Genomic DNA, 18,732 nt, shown 5'->3' with positions numbered 1-18,732 from the left:
TACCCCTACCGAGCTAATGTTCTACAGTGATACAATTGCTGCACTCACTGACAGCTTAATTTGCAAATTAAAAAATGTCCCTTGCTTGGCTCCACGATATAAGCACAGACCCTCACTATGTACCCTCCAAATGTATTTTATGATTGCACAGAACTGTATTCGTCAACATGGAGCAGAGAGCGAGTTAATAAATCTGACGGGAGGAAAGAGTGTCAGGAATGGTGAGGGTGGAGGGTGGGACGGGTGTGGGATAGGTGGAAGAAAAGGAGTGCCAGGAGCAGGGTGTGATACGGATGTGGATACACCCAGCCCTGACATACCAGGCAAGGTATTTTGATTCAAAACAACTGGTTTATTGATCATTACAGAATGGCTCTCTGGTGCTTCCCACTCCCTCCCCTCTCCCTTCCCTTTTTGCCAATTTTCCTTTCCCTGCCCCCTTCCCACTCTCAGTCCACAATAGAAACCTACATCAGAATCAGGTTTATCATTACTCACACATCATGAAATTTGTTTTTATTTGTGACAGCAGTAAAGTGAATACATAAAATTACTACCGTGCTGTGCAAAAGTCTCAGACACCTTAGCTATATACACTGTATGTGTCTAAGACTTCTCGCACAGTATGTAACTGCCTCTTCTCTGGCAGCTCATTCTGTATATACCGCACACTCTACATGAAGAACTTGCCTCCGAGGACCCTCTAAATTTTTTTTCTCTCCCCTCTTGCTCTGATTTACGCTTATAATTCAACATTCAAACTGGAATTTGAGGACCATGTTCTGCACAACTGCAGTTACACTCAGTAGCCACCTCATTACATCAACTTGTTAATGCAAGTATCTAATTAGCCATTGTGGCAGCAACTCAATGCATAAAAGCATGCAGACATGGCAAGAGGTTCAGTTGTTGTTCAGACCAAACATCAGAATGGGCGAAGAAATGTGATCCAAGTGACTTTGATTGTGAAATGACTGTTGGTGCCAGATGGGGTGGTTTGGGTATCTCAGAAACTGCTGATCTCCTGGGATTTTCATGCACAACAATCTCTAAAGCAGTGGCACACTACGGGGTGGTCATGTGTCCTAAGGGGGCATTCAAGATTCTTGGGGTTGTGTGGTAAGTGCACCCTAACATGAGGCACGAGACCTGACCGACCATTAGTAGAGCAGGCACTTCCAATAAAAAGGATGAAGGACTGGAATACAGGAAGAACCTTAGCTCTGCAGGTGGTGAGCACTGGTCGTCACAACATGTCTGAAACTTGGCATCTCTTCCAAACTTACCAACCAAACAGACATTATTGGGGATGCATAAATTAGCAACCATGGTTCTCAACAGTTCCCCTTGTTTTTCACAACCAGTTCATGCAATTTAACAGTTGGTAAGTTAAGTACACCCTCTCAACTTTCTCTACAGATCTATGGAAAGCAGGTCGTGCAATGATACATTGCTGGCCAGAACCAAATGGTGAAATTGAGCCAATCAGTGAATCTGTCAACCCCAAGGATCCCTCTTGAGGTGTTCAAAGTGATTCTCTTTTGTTTAGAGTTAAAAACAAATATCAACAGAGAATCAATCTATGGTGAGCTCAAAATGTATATTGAGGATAAAAGTTTTCAAATTAGGAATGTGATTTCTCGTGCAAGATGGAGCACCATATATATGACAGGCCACCATGTAAGTTTAGTGGCATTTATGAAAAAAGAAATTCCAAGTCTGTTTGCAATCTCACAGCCGAAAACCTCAGTCAGCAACTTTTTTCAAGCATGACTCTTGTAATATCTGCTATCAACAAAACTTAAGCTAGTCCATGAAATAGCAGAATATTTTGCCAGTGATGCTAAGATAACAATGAAGAGTTTGAATGCTTGCTTCTTCATACTGAAGTGTGTTGGCTGACAAAAGGCTGCTGCTTAAAATGTTTCTTTGATCCTTTTGATACTGTGGTTGAATTTTTGCTCAAAGTTGGCAAGAGCTTGGAAACAAGATCAAACTTCTATGTAGAGATGTGGCATATCTAGCTGATCTGTATGACAAAATAAACATTCTAGATATGAAACTGCAGGGTGAGAATTACAATTTTATCCAGGCAAAAAGTGCAATGTCCACTTTTATCAGAAAATTGGAAATATATACGCAAAACATTGGGAGAAGAATGTTCTCACAGTTTCCCTGCATAGAAAGTATGGCTCTCTCTTTCACAGATGCTGATTTGCAAGAGTACTGCTTACAGCTGCAGTCAATGAAGAAGGATTTTCAGAATTGATTCAAGGAACTGAACAATCTGGAAATTTCAGACTGGGTAATTAACCCATTTCTTTGAACGGGAAGAGAGCTTGCAAGAATAAATTATTGAAATTCAGAATGAAGAAGAAGTAAAAATACTTTTTAAAAATGTCAGCTTTTGTGGTACGTGGCTGCACTGTCATACGAAGTTTCCTGGTTGTTGGAGAAGAGCCAAACTGCTCTTCATTGCATTTCCTTCCTCTCACTTCATTGAAAAAGGCTTCAGTGCAGTGAACTTCAGACTCACAAAAAACATAAACCGCTTGGGAACCTGAGGCGTTTGCTGTCACAACTTGAACCAAGTATTTCAACTCTTGCTAAAAACCATCAAGCTCAGGGGTCACATTGACGTCAAAGCTGCTGTACAGCGCACAGGTATTGTATAAACTAGGTTTGAAGAAAAATAAAAATTTTAAGCAAAATCATTTTTCTTATATTAGCATATGGTAGACATGTTGTTACGTTCTGGGGATGCTGGAAAATATGTTGTGCCTAAGAAGGGCGTTAGCAAGCAGGAAGGTGGTCTGGGGTGCGTTGGCAAGTATGAAAGTGCTTTAGGGGGACTTTGGGCTAAAAAAAAGTTGGGAAACACTGTTTTAGAGTTTACAGAGTAGGGTGCAAGAACAAAAACAAACATCTAGTGAGCAGCAGGTGAAAATTCCTTGTTAATTAGAGAGGTCAGAAGAGAATGGCCAGACAGGTTCAAGCTGACAGGAAGGCAACGGTAACTCAAATAACCATGTGTTACGACAGTGGCGTGCAGCAGAGTATCTCTAAGTGAACATGTCGAACCTTGAATTGGGTGGGCGACAGCAGCAGTTGCTGGAATCTGGAGCATCAGTCCACTGGAGGAACTCAGTAGGTCGAGCAGCATCTGTGGCGGGGAAAGGAACTGGCAATGTTTTGGGTGGAAACCCTGCACTGGGCCAGCAAGGGAAGACTGCCGGTATACAACAGAGAGATCCATTTCCTCTACTTACCTACCAGCCTGTCTCCTAATTCTGCCCAGCAGAATCAATGACTCCAAACACCCTGGACCTTCTCCTTTCTCTCCTCTCCTATCAGGCAGAAGATAAAAAAGCCCCAAAACTCGTACTGCCAGGCTCAAGGATAGTTTCCATCCTGAGGTAACAAGATTATTGAATGGCTCCCTAGTATAATAAGAAGGACCCTTGACTTCACAATCTTCCTTGATGTGATTTTGCAACTTATTGTCTACCTGCACTGCACCTTCTCTGTGGCTGCTCCACTTTATTCTGTATTTTGTACTACCTCAATGGATTGTGTAATAATATGAATTTCAAGACAAGCTTTTCATTTTATCTCAGTACATGTGACAATAATAAACCAATTCCATTATACTCCACCTCACCTCGTTCCATCTGCCACCCTCTCCCCTCTGTGTTCTCAATTCCGATGCAGTCTCAGAGCAAACTGTCCCTTTGCCTCCACAGATGCAGCTGACCCTCTGGACCCTCTGGCAGCTTGATTTCCTCTTGCATTATGAGCAAGGCCCTTTCCAGTAATCTGAGGGCAGACAGACATCCCGGTGAGACGCTGAGGGAGGACTGCATTTTTAAATGCCAAGTATCACCTGAAAGGTCTCAAGGCACTTTTCCAGAGAAGGGCAAGAAATTAACTCTGTTATTCCACCCAATGTACACCCCTCAATCAACACAACTGAGTCAGGTCACCTTTATGGGAGCGAGTGATCTGCAAATTGTTGTCACTTTTCCCACATCACATCACTTCACTGGCAGTAAAGTGCTTGGAGCAGAAATTGTGCTCAGAAATTTCATGTTAGTCTCTCAGGGCCACTTGAGACAGACACATTCTGTATGCATATACACGCGTTCATATTCTTGGTGCCTTAGATGAAGCAGCCATAACCTTGACAACCCATGCCCTGACATGTTGCACATACCCTCACTTTGGAACCATGTAAGGGCACTAGGAAGGCAGCCATAAATGCAAAGGGTCAGGCAGCATGGTGGTCGAGGTACTGAACCAATATCGATGTGGTCTGGAACTCTGACCTAGAACTTGACTTCAATCCCCACTACAGCAACTGGAGAACTGAAACTCATGTAGATCTGGTATTAAAAAGATGCTATCAGATGTGCTGATCATAAAGCAACTGGAGTATCTATCAGCAATTACTTTATTTTCTTCGGGAAGCAATCTGGCATCCTTGATAAATTCAACTCCAGTTTGGTCAGCTCTTGACCCTCTCTTCAAATCAGGGGTAGCTCAGGAAGGACAATAACTTGCCACCAGTGAATGAGTAAATAATGTCTTAGTCTGGAGAAAATCAGGTCGAACTTTTGATCCTCGATTTGATTTTGAGAAAAGGTGGGGTTCATTCGCCCGCAGCAATCATTTGATTTGAGTTAATTAATATGGTTTCCTTCCGATTTTTCTTTAAATGTTTTGAGTCGACGGATTAATTTTTTTAAATGGAAGCTTGTATGATGTATAGCTCCGGGGTTGTGCTCCCAATGGTTTTTTTTTTGTCTTTTTTTTCCGTTAGTAGGGGTTCTTTTTTTTCCTTCTTTTTCTTTAAAAAAAAATTCTTAACACTATTTTTTCTTCTTATTATTGATATATTAAAAAGGGAGAAAAAAAAACTACATTTATCTTCATTCTGATCTTAATCAGCTTTACCTGAAAAAACTCTGCATTCCTCCAGCTTCCGCAACACCGGCCAAGCCTCAGTCTTGGGCTCACCCCTCCCTTCACGGAGGGTCATGCGACAAAGGAAGAGTTTGATGGGGGATAGAAGATCACAGGACATAATGGACTGTGTCAAAAGAAAGGACAGGTTGAGGAAAAGAGCCTGATCAGGAGTGGGAACTGTGCAACTGTGCACCCAGCTGTGACAGAGGCTGGATGAAAGACCGATGTTTGGGAAACTGGATGCCCTCTTTTAAGGCAGAATGTTGGAAATATTCCATTGATCTATGCTGTGCCAGAAGGCTCTTTCACATCTGAAATATCATCATCTTCCTAGTTCTGTCATGCAATTACCTTATTGCATAACATGAGTTTATGTTTTTCAAAGGTAAAGGCAAGTATTTATCATGTTAGGGACTCTATTTCACCTATTGATCTCATTAATCCCCTCCTTCCTGGATTTTTGTCTCAGCTGCATGAAATATAATTCCACTCAGTTGTTTCATTGCCAGCTATAAACTTTATCTTAGCAAATCTAAACATCTTGGCAGCTTGCTTTGCGTGCGGACTCCCATGGCACCTTGATGGTTGCATATTTAAGCCATGGGAGTGGTTGAAACTGCTACCCGCTAGTACACGATAAATTCCATCTATTCTTGACTGAGCTGCAATAGCTCAGTGCCACTGGAATAGAATGGTTGATTGACTTATCATCTCTAACACAGTGCAATTTGCATCTACCAATCCTAAACCTGCCTACTAATCCACTAAAGCTCCATAATTAGGACGCTACTGCATTCTGGGAAGAACAACTAAGAAGAACGACAGGAGGAATTAAAATAATCTAATAAAATACTGCACATGTTGGAAGTTTGAAATAAATCCAAATACTACTGGAAATTCTCAGCAGGTCAGGCAGTGTCTGGGGAGAGAGAAGCAAGATACTGCAGAATGCAAAATGCAGTAGCAAAGAACTACTGTCAGAATCAGAATCAGGTTTATCACTGGCATGTGACGTGAAATTTGTTAACTTAGCAGCAGCAGTTCAATACAATACATAATATAGAAGAAGAAAAAAAAATAATTAATTAATCAATTACAGTATACGTATATTGAATAGATTCAAAATTGTGCAAAAAATAGAAATAATATATATTAAAAAGTGAGGTAGTGTTCACAGGTTCAATATCTATTTAGAAATCAGATGGCAGAGAGGAAGAAGCTGTTCCTGAATTGCTGAGTGTGTGCCTACCGTGTGTACTACAAAGTAATGTTTCGGCCTGTTGGCCTTAGGTCAGAACTGACAAAAGTTAGAAAAGTTAAGGTTGGAAATCTTTATCTTTAAAAAGGTTAAATTGAAAAGTACGGGGAGAGACAGAGAGAAAAAGAGAAGGGAATATTATTAGGTGGAGGTGAAGAGAAACTGACAGATACAAATTGCACTGATTCTGGCTGACACGTGGTAAAGCTGAGACTGGAGTGCCTGCAGAGATGATGAATGAAATCCACGTTACTATAAAAAGAGAGAGAAAAAATAATGTGGGGTGTAAACTGGAATGGTTGATTATCTAAAAGAGTTGACTTCAGAGGCAAACCCTGAACGTTGGCAGATGAGGTGAGAGGCTGCACCTTGAGCTAACATTAAGCATCAATGGAATCACGTAGCAGGGCAAAGACCAGTAATTTTACCTGTGGCAGAAAGGAGGATGTAGGGAGGGAGGGAGGGGCAGGGTGGAATGTCTCATTTCCACAAGGCTACAATACTTCAAAAAGGAGTTTGCAATGCAAATCACAACTCTTAGGTAACATCTGAAATTGTCGCCCCTCCTTGTGTAACCTATTGAATATTGAAAGGCTTAGATAGAATGGACATGAAGAGAATGTTTCTTATAGTGGGGAAGTCTAGGAGCAGAGGGCACAGGCAAGAATAGAAGAACCTCCCTTTAGAACAGAGATGAGGAGGAATTTCTTTAGCCAGAGAGTGCGTGGACTTGTGGAATTCATTGCCAAAGACAAATGCGGAGTCCAAGTCATTGAATACAGTATATTTAAAGCAGAGGTTGAGAGGTTCGTAGTTAGCAATGTGTCAAAGATCACGGGGAGAATGCAGTAGAGAGAGATAATAAATCAGCCATGATAAAAATGTAGAGCTGACTTGATGGGCCGATTGGCCTAATTCTGCTCCTATTTCTTACTATCATATGGTCTTCAGTGTGCTGCCCAATTTGTTTCCTTCCATTTACTTGCCCTTGGGAATCGGACATTGCCAATGTTCTGAGCCTTGCACTGTAGCCATTTCAGTTTTAGACCCAACCACCTCAATGGGTCTGAAACGATGCTTAGACCCAGTTAGTAGATTTACTTCTCTGAAGAACATTGGCAAGCCTGATGGACTTCCTTTCTATTCATTCAAGATCTGGGCAACAATGCCAATTCACTGTTCATGCCTATCGGGAAGGAGGTACAGCAGCCTTAGGTCCCAAACCACCAGGTTCAGGAACAGTTATTACCCTTCATCCATCAGGCTCCTGAACCAACATGAATAACTTCACTCACCTTAACTCTGAACTGATTCTATAACCTATCAACTCACTTCCAAGAAATCTGTAACTCAGGTTCTCAGCATTAATTGCAGTTTGTCATCTTTTGCACATTGGTTGTTTGTCAGACTGTGTGTTTAGTTTTCATTGATTCTAATATATTTATCTGTTCTACTGTGAATGCCTAGAAGAAAATGAATCTCACGGTGACGTATACCTGCTTTGATAATAAATTTACTTTGAACTTTGAATTGGCCTTGGTAAGTCACTTTCTTGAACTGCTGTAGGCTTTTTGGTGAATGTACCCTTACGGAGCTCTGGGTTAGAGAATCCCAGGATTTATACATATCTACCAATGATGAAAAACTGGTGATGGTATTGTCAATGCAAGAGAATCTGCAGATGCTGGAAATCCAGAGCAACACACATAAAATGCCATAGGAACTCAGCAGGTCAGGTAGCATCCATGGAGAGGAATAAACAGTCGATGTTTCGGGCCAAGATCCTTCATCAGGACTGGAAAGGAAGAAGCCAGAGAAAGAAAGTGGGAGGACAAGCTGGCTGGTGACAGGTGAAACCAGGTGAGGGGAAAGTGGGTAGGTGGGGGAGCGGTGAAGTGAGAAGCGGGGAGGTGAAAGGTGGAAGAGGTAAAAGGCCAAAGAAGAAGGAATTTGATAAGAGAGCACAGCAGAACATGGGAGAAAGGGCAGAAGGAGGGACACTAGAGGCAGGTAGTGAGCAGTTGAGAAGAAAGGAACGGGGGGAGAGGGAAGCCAGAATGGGGAATGGAAAAAGAGAGAAGTGGGGGGGAGAATTCACTACAAGTTAGAAAAATCGATGTTCATGCCATCAGTTTGATGAAGGGTCTCGGCCCACAATGTCAACCATTTATTTCTCTCCATAGATGCTACCTGATGTATTGAATTCCTCCAACATTTTATGTGTATTGATGTATTTTCACGTTAGGATTTTGGGTGTCATAGAGGGAACTGCAGGAGGCAGTGTTTCAACGCAGCTGGTGCCTTTGCACTTGTTGCTGGGAGGGATCTAGCTTTGGGGAGCTGCTGTCAGAGAAACGTGTTCAACTACCTGCAGTGCATTTCTGTAGATAATACACACTACAGCCACCCTGCATCAAATGGTGAAGGCAATTAATGTTTTCGGGTGGTGAGGGTGTAACAATTGCGGGCTCCACACAAGAGATCTGCAGGTGCTGGAAAACTTAAACAACGCACACAAAACGCTGAGGGATCTCAGCAGGTCAGGCAGCATCTATGGAAGGAAATGGATCGTTAATGACTCGATGGGACTCTTCATCAGTCTTTTCCCCAGTGTAAGGTACACCAAAACTAAAGAGCTTAGATTGAGTGTAGGAGGGGAAAGATTTAAAGGAACCTGAGAAGCAATTTGTTCATGCAGAATGTAGTGAATATATGGAACAAGGGTGTGAGACAGGTACAATGGCATTATTTAAGAAGCACTTGAATAGGTACACGGAAGGACAAGGCTTAGAGAGATATACGGTCTAAACAGAGGAAAGAAGTAATGGCTAGGTGGGCTCTGTGGTTGGCTGGACTTGTTAGGTCAGAGGGCCTGGATCTGTGCAGTATTGCTCCATGACTATGACAGGATTTGAAAACTAATCCTCAATCGGTACTTATGGTCTCAGAATAATTGGACCTGACTGTGTCGAGTGACAGCTTCAATGCAAGCACTCTCACTTCCAGGTTACAAGGTCATGAGTTCTAATTCAGCTCCAGGTACCTCAATCCATATTCAATAGATGGCCCAGTTAGGCACTAGGTCTACCACTGGCACTGACTCTTAAGTGAGAAGTTAAATTAAAATCTTCCTTCTCGTGAGGTAGTTTACATTAGATTTCATTAGTTCAGACTACTTCTGACCAAGACTTACCTGGCTAGCAACAATACTGAAACATCCAATACAGTGGGACCTCCAGTACAATGGGACATCCAGTACAGTGGGACATCCTATACAATGGGTTATCCAATACAGTGGGACATCCTATACAATGGAAATCCAATACAATGGGTCATCCAATACAGTGGGACATCCTATACAATGGAAATTCAATATAGTGGGACATCCAATAGGGTGGTGCTTGTAAGCTTTTGCTCTGTATAAATTGACTGCCATACATTTTATAGTAAAACAGTGTCAATTTCACAATCACAAGGCATTTTGTTGACTGAGAAATATCACTTTCAAATGCAGCTTTTCTTTGTGTAGGACTTTGGCTGAAGAAGTGGCTGCAGAGAAGTTCTTTGGCCAAGTACAATTAGATCTCCAAGCCAATTGGCCACTGACTGGAAATTCCCTGGATGAATAATGTTCATGTGAATGTAATGGGAGCAGAAGGATGAAACATAGGAATTCTCTGCATGTGGTGGCTCCTTATGGAAGGTTTTTATGAAGCAACACCTTGAGATTGGAGCAAGAGCATATCCAACATAAATTATGTCAAATGCATGAACTGCTCAGTGACTAACTTGTAAAATATTCAATTGGTGGTTCCAAACTTATTTACTATTATTGCATTTCCACTGAATAGTTGTATAATTGCCAGATACAATCAGATACATTTCTGCTTGTAATGACTTGAATGTAGGATGCCTGTGGTTATCTGCTCATAGGTTTCCAAGATTCTTCTGTGGTAGAAACATACATCCAAGTAATTTCCACACAAATGATCAATAATCAGCCTGGCCACATTCATCAATCATAGCTGGATGCTAGATTATGGTTCCTTCCATGAATTCCAATCATAGTTCTTTTTTGTGACTTAAGTTATTACAACTTCCACAGCCTTGATTTTCTTCTGTGACTGTTACAACACACAAACAGGCCATTCAGCCCAAAGGATCTATGCTTGTGCTACAACTCATTTCCTTGCATGCTTCTTTGAGCCAATCGTATAATAATGGCTACACATCAAAAGTGCTTAAGAGTCATAGAGAAACATAATACGTATAAAGGCCTTTCAGCCCGACTTATCCATACAGACCAAGGCGCCCATCTCAACTAGTCCGATTTGCCCAAATTTGCCTGTATCCTTCGAAGCTTTTTTTATCCATATTTCATACTCTGTAAACTGCACTGGGACATCCTAAAGGTTTGAACAGTGATACTGCATATAAGTGCCAGGCATATCTTTTTTTAAACCTTTCTCATTCCTATGTTAATCTATTTTCTGATAGAATTCTTTTGTATAATTTTCTTGATTCCAATAGTTCACAATCTTCATGGGTACATCAAGGTCAAGGGAGTGATTATGTGAGGTAAAGGGCCGATCATTTTAGAGAACAGAAGAACAGGCTCAACGGCTCCTACTCGCGGTTCCTGTTTTCCTGGAGATCCAGTCATCACTTATTCCATTCAAGGTCAAATTCAAAGTATATTTATTATCAAAGAATGTATAAATTACACAACCTTGAGATTTGACTGCTTACAGGCAGCCACAAAGCACGATTCCAAAAGAACCCAATTTAAAAAAGATAAAAGCCAAACTCCAATGTGTACAGAGAAAGAGAAAAAAAACACAAATCATGCAAATAATAGAAGCGAGCAACAACAACAGTATTCTGAACCTGAGTCCTTAGATTCAAATTCCCAGAGCAGCCTGGAGTAGGCCCAAAGCCTCAGTCTTAGTTCTTCATATTAAGTCTGCAGACATGAAGCACAGCAGATGGGGCAGTCTCACAGCCTTGGTGTCATTGAGAGGGGAGTGAACATTGCAGGAGAGCAAGTGAAATTGGCCTGACTCTTGACACCCTGCTTTTTTGGTCTTTCTGGGCCAATGCTTAAATTGTCTGTTTAGCTGATCGTACTTGGGCTCTGCCGTGGCAAATTGCTCCTGGCCTAGAATGTGCTGTCCAGTTATTCACTTCAGGCCTAGGTTTTGCTGCTGAAGAAACTGTTCTCAACCTCTCCAAATGGGCTCAGCAGTTAAAGTGATCCAATCTCGCACAGCTCTCGACACCTTGCCTTTCTAGTCTATCTGGGCCAGACCCCTCTATTGTAAATTACTAAACTGATTTATGATTGTCATATGTACTGAGGTACAATCAAAAACTCATTGTGCATAGCTTTTATACAGATTAATTCATTACATTGAGGGCTGAGGCCTCAGTTGGATTGACCATGGATATTGCATCCTAGCCATCTAGGTGCACAAGCCTGGGCAGGACGATATGGAGAGCAAGCTGTTGACCATGTAGCAAGCTCCCCCTCTCCACACATCTAATGAACCCAAAGGAATGGCAGAGAACTGATAGTTTGGTAACAGCAATGTTGCAGGAATTGCCAGTCAGCGTTGAACTCAATGTAGGACTGCCTGAGGGGCAGCAGCTCCAGTTTTTGCCCTTGGGGTTTATTCCAGAAGCCTTCCCCATGAGTGGGTATAGCTACAAGGCAAGAGAGGTTTGAGATCAGAATCCTATGCTAGATTGACCGTTGTATTCCTTATAAATTATTTTAAATTACTATGATTGCACATTGCACATTTAGACTGAGACATAACATAAAGATTTTTACTCCTCGTGGATGTGAAGGATGTAAGAAATAAAGTCAATTCAATTCGATTTCTGCCCCTGTTTGTAAGGAGTTTGTATGTTCTCCCCGTGACTGCATGAGTGCTCCAGTGTCCTTCCACATACCAAAGATGTACAGCTAGTGTTACTGAGTTGTGGGCATGCTATGTTGATGCTGGAAGTGTGGTAACACTTGTGGCCTGCTGAGAACAATCCTCGTTGATTTGTTTTGATGTAAAGAGCGCATTTCACTGTATGTTGCGATGTTTGTGTTCAAATGAAGCAAATCTTATCTGAATGCAAATGAAATTGAATCAGAATCGGGTTTATTATCATTGACATACAGTATGTTGTGAAATTTGTTGTCTTGTGGCAGCAGTACACTGCAATATATAAAAACAACTATAAATTACAATGAGAAATATATATAAAAATCTTAAATTAAGAGAGAAAACTTAGTGAGGTCGTGTTCACGGGTAAATTGCCCATTTAGAAACCTGGTGGTGGAGAAGAAGAAGCTGTTCCTAAAACTTTGAATGTGTGTCTTCAGCTTCCTATACTTTCTACCTAATCGTAGCATTAGGTCAAAATGGGGTAGACTGTGAGGTCAAAAGTCCATTTTATCATACTAGGAAACCATTCAATTGTCTTGTAACAGCAGGATAGAGTGGCCCTTGAGCCTCGTGTTCTGTGATTTCAGGCTTTTGTGGTATGTAGTATGTGTATATTCCATCAGTAAAATAATTCTTGAAGTTTTATTTAAAGAAAACTTAAACCCCTTATTGAATTATGTGAAAAAGATGCTTTCTAAATGGTCTCCTCTTTCTTTATCTCTAATTGGCCGAATTAATTCGATTAAAATGAAGATTCTTTCTAAATTTTTATATCTTTTTCAAGCCTTACCTATTTTTATTCCTAAGACCTACTTTGATTCTTTAGATTCAATTTTAACATCTTATATTTGGAATAATAAACAAGCTCGTTTAAGTAAAGTTTACCTACAAAGAAATAAAGAGCTGGGTGGACTAGCCCTACCCAATTTTAGGTTTTACTATTGGGCTGCCAATATAAGGAATATTACTTTCTGGTCCTATTATATTTATTGTAAAGATTGCCCATCATGGGTCTCCTTAGAAGTTAATTCTGTAAAAAATTCCTCTATTGTCTCTCTTCTTGGATCATACTCTTCTTTTTCAGCAAATAAAATAACAGATAACATAATTGTTAAGCAAACTTTAAGGATTTGGTCTCAATTTAGGAAATTTTTTGGTTTAGCGAATTTTTCATTATCATCTCCCATTCTCCTTAATTATTTTTTATCCCTTCCATGACTGACAAAGTCTTTAAGGATTGGGATGAACTAGGTATTAAGCGTTTTTGGGACCTGTTTGGGACCTCTTGCTTCATTTGACCAATTGTCAACTAAATTTGCACTCCCAAAAACACATTTTTACAGATACCTTCAAATTAGAGATTTCTTACATTTCCAATTAACTACTTTTCCTATAGGTCCTGATAAAAATTTACTGGATGATCTTTTAAATTTAAAACCTTTTGTTAATGGTTCTATTACTGGTGTCTATAACTTGTTGATTGATTCTAGACAAGACTTTTTAGATAAAATAAAAAAAGCTTGGGAGGATGACCTAAATTGTCAGATTTCTGATGATAGGTGGAATAAAATTCTTAAACGGGTTAATAAATCATCTTTCTGTGCTTGTCATTCTCTTCTACAATTTAAAGTGGTTCATAGAGCTTACGTTTCTAAACAGAAGCTGTCCAGTTTTTATCCAAATGTTTCTCCACTTTGTATTAAACGCAACTCTGCTGATGCCTCTTTAATTCATATGTTTTGGTTTTGCCCTAAAATTGAAAAGTTTTGGCGGGAAGTATTCCATACCTTCTCACAACTTTTTAGAGTCCAATTTGACCCAAATCCCCTTACTGCCTTGTTTGGTATTATTGCAAATAAAGATATAACTTTAAATACTCCTAACCTACAGGTTTTAGTTTTTACCTCTCTTTTAGCAAGAAGAGCAATCTTGCTTAAATGGAAGGAGTCTACCCCTCCTACACATCTTCAATGGCTACGTGATATCATGTCTTACTTAAATTTAGAAAAGATCCGCTGCTCAGTCTTAAATTCAAAACAATCTTTTTAAGATATCTGGGGGCCTTTCCTAAATTACTTTTCCAATTTATAAAGTTTAACAGCGCACAGACTTTTAGGTATATATTTTTTTTACTGGTTTTTTAATGCATTTTTTTATGCATTAGGTATATTTTTATCTTTTCTTCTTAAGCGAATATGTTTTTTTTCTAATTATCCATTATCATCCATCAGCTTTTTTCTTTGGTAGTTGGTAGGGGGTTGACTTTTTTTTATATAAAAAATTTCTTTTATGATGTATGACCTATCTTTAAATTTTTGATTACAGAGTGGTATACCTTTATCTGTTATGCTATAACATTTTGATCAATTTTATTACAATATATGAATGTACACAAGTTATGTTGAGATGTATCTATGTGTTGCACTCTGTAAATTTTGTTTTTTTTTTCTTCTGAATAAAAATATTGTAAAAAGAAAGTAAATTAATCCTGCGAAAAATGAATACGTTACACATTTCATCCTACTGTAGCCCATTAATTCACAAACAGAGATTTATTCAGGTATAGAATTAAAGTCCTGTGCAACTATAGTCAACCCAAGCCCAACAAGGCCTGAGAATTTGTAATTTTTTCCATTCCTGGCTGTCATTATAAATTGGTTGTTCATTCATCAAGTGCCAAGCCAAATGATGTGGGCGATCATGGTCTTGACCGTGATTGTTCTTGGCAAAGTTTTCTACAGAAGTGGCTTGCCCTTGCCTTCTTCTGAGCGGTGTCTTTATAAGATGGGTCACCCCAGCCATTATTAATACTCTTCAGAGATTGTCTGCCTGGTGTCAGTGGTCACATGACCAGGATCCGCGAAGCACCAGCTGCTCATACGACTGTACACCACCTGCTCCCATGGCTTCAACTTGGCCCTTCTTGGTGTGGGGGGGTGGGGGTTGCTAAATAGGTGCTACACCTTGCCCAAGGGTGACCTGCAGGTTAGTTGAGGGAAGGGGCACCTTATACCTCCTTTGGTTGAGGCCTATCTCCACCCCGACGGCCTAACTGGTAAATTGGTTAGTTAGTTTATTATTTTCACATGTACTGAGATACAGTGAAGTTTTTTTGCATGTTATTTTTTGCATTTCATTACAACAGTGCAATCACAGTCAACTCAAATGTGCTGTTGATCTATTTGAGGGTGGAACACCAAATATTGATCAAGAACAGAAGATGGATGTAGTAACATTAGAACGAAAATAGTGACTTGTAAAGTGCTGAGCCGAGCAATGTGGAACAGACTGACCCAACTGGAGCTGCACAAATAGATGAGTCCAGTCTGTAGCTTGGCTCTATTCACAGGACCTCCATTCACCCCCCCCCCCCCCACACACACTTCATTTTAGCTTCCGAAGATTGAAAACCTCAAACTTCACATTTCCCCATCACAAGACATAAATAACCTTTAGACAACCTCTGTTTTCTAACATCCACAGGGTGTGGGTGTTGTGAGTGAGGTAGCATTTGTGGCTAACTTTTAATTGTTCTTGAAATGATTCATGGGTAATGCCTCTGAACTCACAAATGGACCAGACCGGGTAAAGTATTTCCTTCCCTGAGGGACGTGATCACACCAGATAGGTGTTTATGAGACAGAAGAGACTGCAGACGCTGGAATTTGGAGCAAGACACAAGCTGTTGGAGGAATTCTGTGGATCTAGCAGCGCCTCTGGGAGGAAAGGTATTGTCGACATTTTGGATCGAAATCCTGCATAAGGAAACCCAGTGGGGTTTAAGCCCGAGACATTGCAATTTCCTTGAGATGCTGCTCGACCCGCTGAGTTCCTCCATCTGATTGTTGTTCTAGGTGTTTATGAGTAGTTTTGTCACCACTGACACCATAGAGTCACAGAGCACTCTAGTACAGACGCAGGCCCTTCACCCCATTTCGTTTATGCCGAACTGTTATTCTGCATGGTCCCAGAGATCGGCAGCTGACCCATACCCTCTGTACCCTTCCCATCCATTATCAAAACTTCTCTTAAATGTTGCAATTGAACCTGCATCCATTACTTCCTTTGGCAGCTTGTTCCACATTCACAACGCCCTCTGAGTGAAAAAGTTTCCTCTTAAATATTTCACCCTGCGCCTTTAACCTATGACCTCTAGTTCTAATCTCACGCAGACTCGGGGATAAGCCTATCTATACCCCTCATAATTTTGTATACCTCTCTCAAATCTCCCCTCATTCTCCTACACTCTGCAGAATAAAGTCCTAACCTATTTAACTGCCCCTATAACTCAGATCCTCAACACCAGCTTTCTAAATATTCAGTTCACTGAATTTAAACGCCCCAACTGTCAGGGTGAATTTGAACTATTGCCTTTAGAACATTCTTGGGCTCTGTCTTGCCCTTTCTGTAAAGTAACAACGGTATCACCTGATCGCTTGAATCTACATTGCTATGCAATGGGACGTCTCAACGCAGAAGCTATGGGATCCATTAAACCCTAATAGGAAGAACTTTCATGGGTAGCTCCCATTACTAACTTGGTGCCTTCTTTGTCTCCAGATACTGATGTCTGTGCTGGCTCACCCTGTGAACAGCAATGCACTGACAGCTTTGGACGTGTTGTCTGTACCTGCTATCCTGGATTTCGTTTTGACCGAGAGCGCCACAGAAATCGTCAGACGCCCTACTGCCTTGGTGAGAGATCTTTAATTTTGTTAAGATGATACTGGTGCTGCAGTACTGAGTTCCGTTTATCACTGTAGAGGCTCAAAGTCAAAGCCAAGTTTACTGTAATCTGCAGGAGTATGTGCCTGCATAGGTGCAACGTAAAACTCACTTGCAGCAGCATCGCAGGCACATAGCATCAGATACACAACACTCACAAGACCAACATAAATCATTGGTGAAATGCAAGTTAGCCATTTCAGTGATGGTATTGCAATCGAATCTCAAGAGTAGAGGGTTGGATTGTTTGATAATGGAAATTATCATTGCCTGGTCCTTTGTGGGGTAAATGCAATTTTCCTCTTACCATATGCCTGAATGAATACCTAGGTTTAGCTGCATAAAAGCATGGGCAGCTTCGAATGGAATTGTGTGCATCAACAGAGACTTCAAATTCCAGCAATGTCAAAGAGAAAATGTCAGTACAGAACAGCTGGAGCAGTTCGGACTTAGAACAGAGTTCTCAAAAACACCTCAGGAGACATACGAAGAATAAATCTTCTGAAAGTTGCTTATGGGAAATGCTTGTTTAGAAGAATGGGGGGGGGGGGGAAGATAGTGAATAGTGAATATTGAAAAGCCTAGATATAGTGGACACAGAGAAGATGTTTCTTATAGTGAGTAAGTCTAGGACCAGAGGGCTCAAAATAGAAGGACATCTCTTAGAACTGAGATGAGGAAGAATTTCTTTTGTCAGAGGGTGGTGAATTTGTGGAAATCACTGCCACAGACAGCTGTAAAGGCCAAATAATTGGATATATTTAAATAGAGTTTGATAGGTTCTTGATTAATAAAGGTGTCATAGGTTACAAAGAGAAGGCAAAAGAATGGGGTTGAGAGGGATAATAAATCAGCTATCGTTGAATAGTGGAGCAGACTCGATTGACTGAATGGCCTCAATGTGCTCCTGTGTCATAAAGTTTTATGGTCTTAACTAACAAAGTGGATCAATAAAACCCTGAAATTCAAAATTGGCCATATCATGGTTGTGTACTAATGGTGATGTGATACCTAAATCATTCGAGCACAGACAAGCTAAGTTAAGACATCGGATATAACTTTACCCTTTCCTCTGTTTGGATCAGATTCACAGGAAAAGCACGTTTTCCATTTTTACACTGAAAATAATAGCCTTAGAGTCCTAAGCACAAGAGTTCTGCAGATGCTGGAAGTCCAGAGCAGTACTAGAAGAACATAGGCAGGATCTATGAAGGGGAATAAACAGTTGACCTTTAGAGCTAAGACCTTTCACGAGGACTCAGGAACAATGAGTTTGTGCTTCTTTGAGATGCATAATATATCTCTCCCTGCCCTCCACAGATATAGATGAGTGCTCAGTGCATAATGGCACACTTTGTGATCACAAGTGCATTAATACACGTGGAAGCTACAGCTGTGAGTGTCGAGAAGGATTTTATTTACACATCGATGGCAAGTCCTGTCTCAGAGATTTTAATGGTAAGCTTTTGGTTGACCTGATGAATTCTACAAAACAGACCTTTGAAAGGTTTCACCTCAGTTTCCAGTTTTCAGGAAAGCTTTTGAGTTCAGTATTAACACAGAAAGAAGGGAAATTAGCTTTATTTGTCACAAGTACATCAAAACATACAGGGAAGTGCATGTTTGCACCAATGACCAGCTCAGCCCCAGATGTGCTAAGGGCCAGCTTGCAAGCATCATAGTGTTTCCGTTGCCAACATAGCACGCCCACAAATTACTAACACTAACTTGAACATCTTTGGAACGTGGAAGTAAACCAGACCACCTGGAAGCAACCCATAAGGTCACAGAGAGAACATGCAAAAACCTTACAGACAGTGGTGAGAATTGAATCCCAATCTT

At 40.7% G+C, this 18,732-nt stretch overlaps 1 protein-coding gene and 1 long non-coding RNA gene across 2 annotated transcripts in view; one reads left to right on the top strand and one right to left on the bottom strand.

The window, feature by feature from the left end:
* Nucleotides 1-18,732, bottom strand: part of LOC140714322 (uncharacterized) — a 118,046-nt gene that overhangs the window by 21,821 nt on the left and 77,493 nt on the right. The gene's annotated exons all lie outside the window — the stretch shown is intronic.
* LOC140714321 (collagen and calcium-binding EGF domain-containing protein 1-like) overlaps nt 1-18,732 on the top strand; it is a 176,862-nt gene that overhangs the window by 111,201 nt on the left and 46,929 nt on the right. The window contains exons 4-5 of the mRNA XM_073025473.1: nt 16,726-16,860; nt 18,211-18,348. Of these exons, the coding sequence (XP_072881574.1) occupies nt 16,726-16,860; nt 18,211-18,348 (273 nt within the window). The remainder of the gene's footprint in view (nt 1-16,725; nt 16,861-18,210; nt 18,349-18,732) is intronic.

The sequence above is a fragment of the Hemitrygon akajei genome, chromosome 21 (assembly GCF_048418815.1).
Source record: "Hemitrygon akajei chromosome 21, sHemAka1.3, whole genome shotgun sequence".
Taxonomy (NCBI): domain Eukaryota; kingdom Metazoa; phylum Chordata; class Chondrichthyes; order Myliobatiformes; family Dasyatidae; genus Hemitrygon; species Hemitrygon akajei.
The sequence above is the reverse complement of the archived record's forward strand: the minus strand, read 5'-3'. Positions and strand labels throughout refer to the sequence as shown.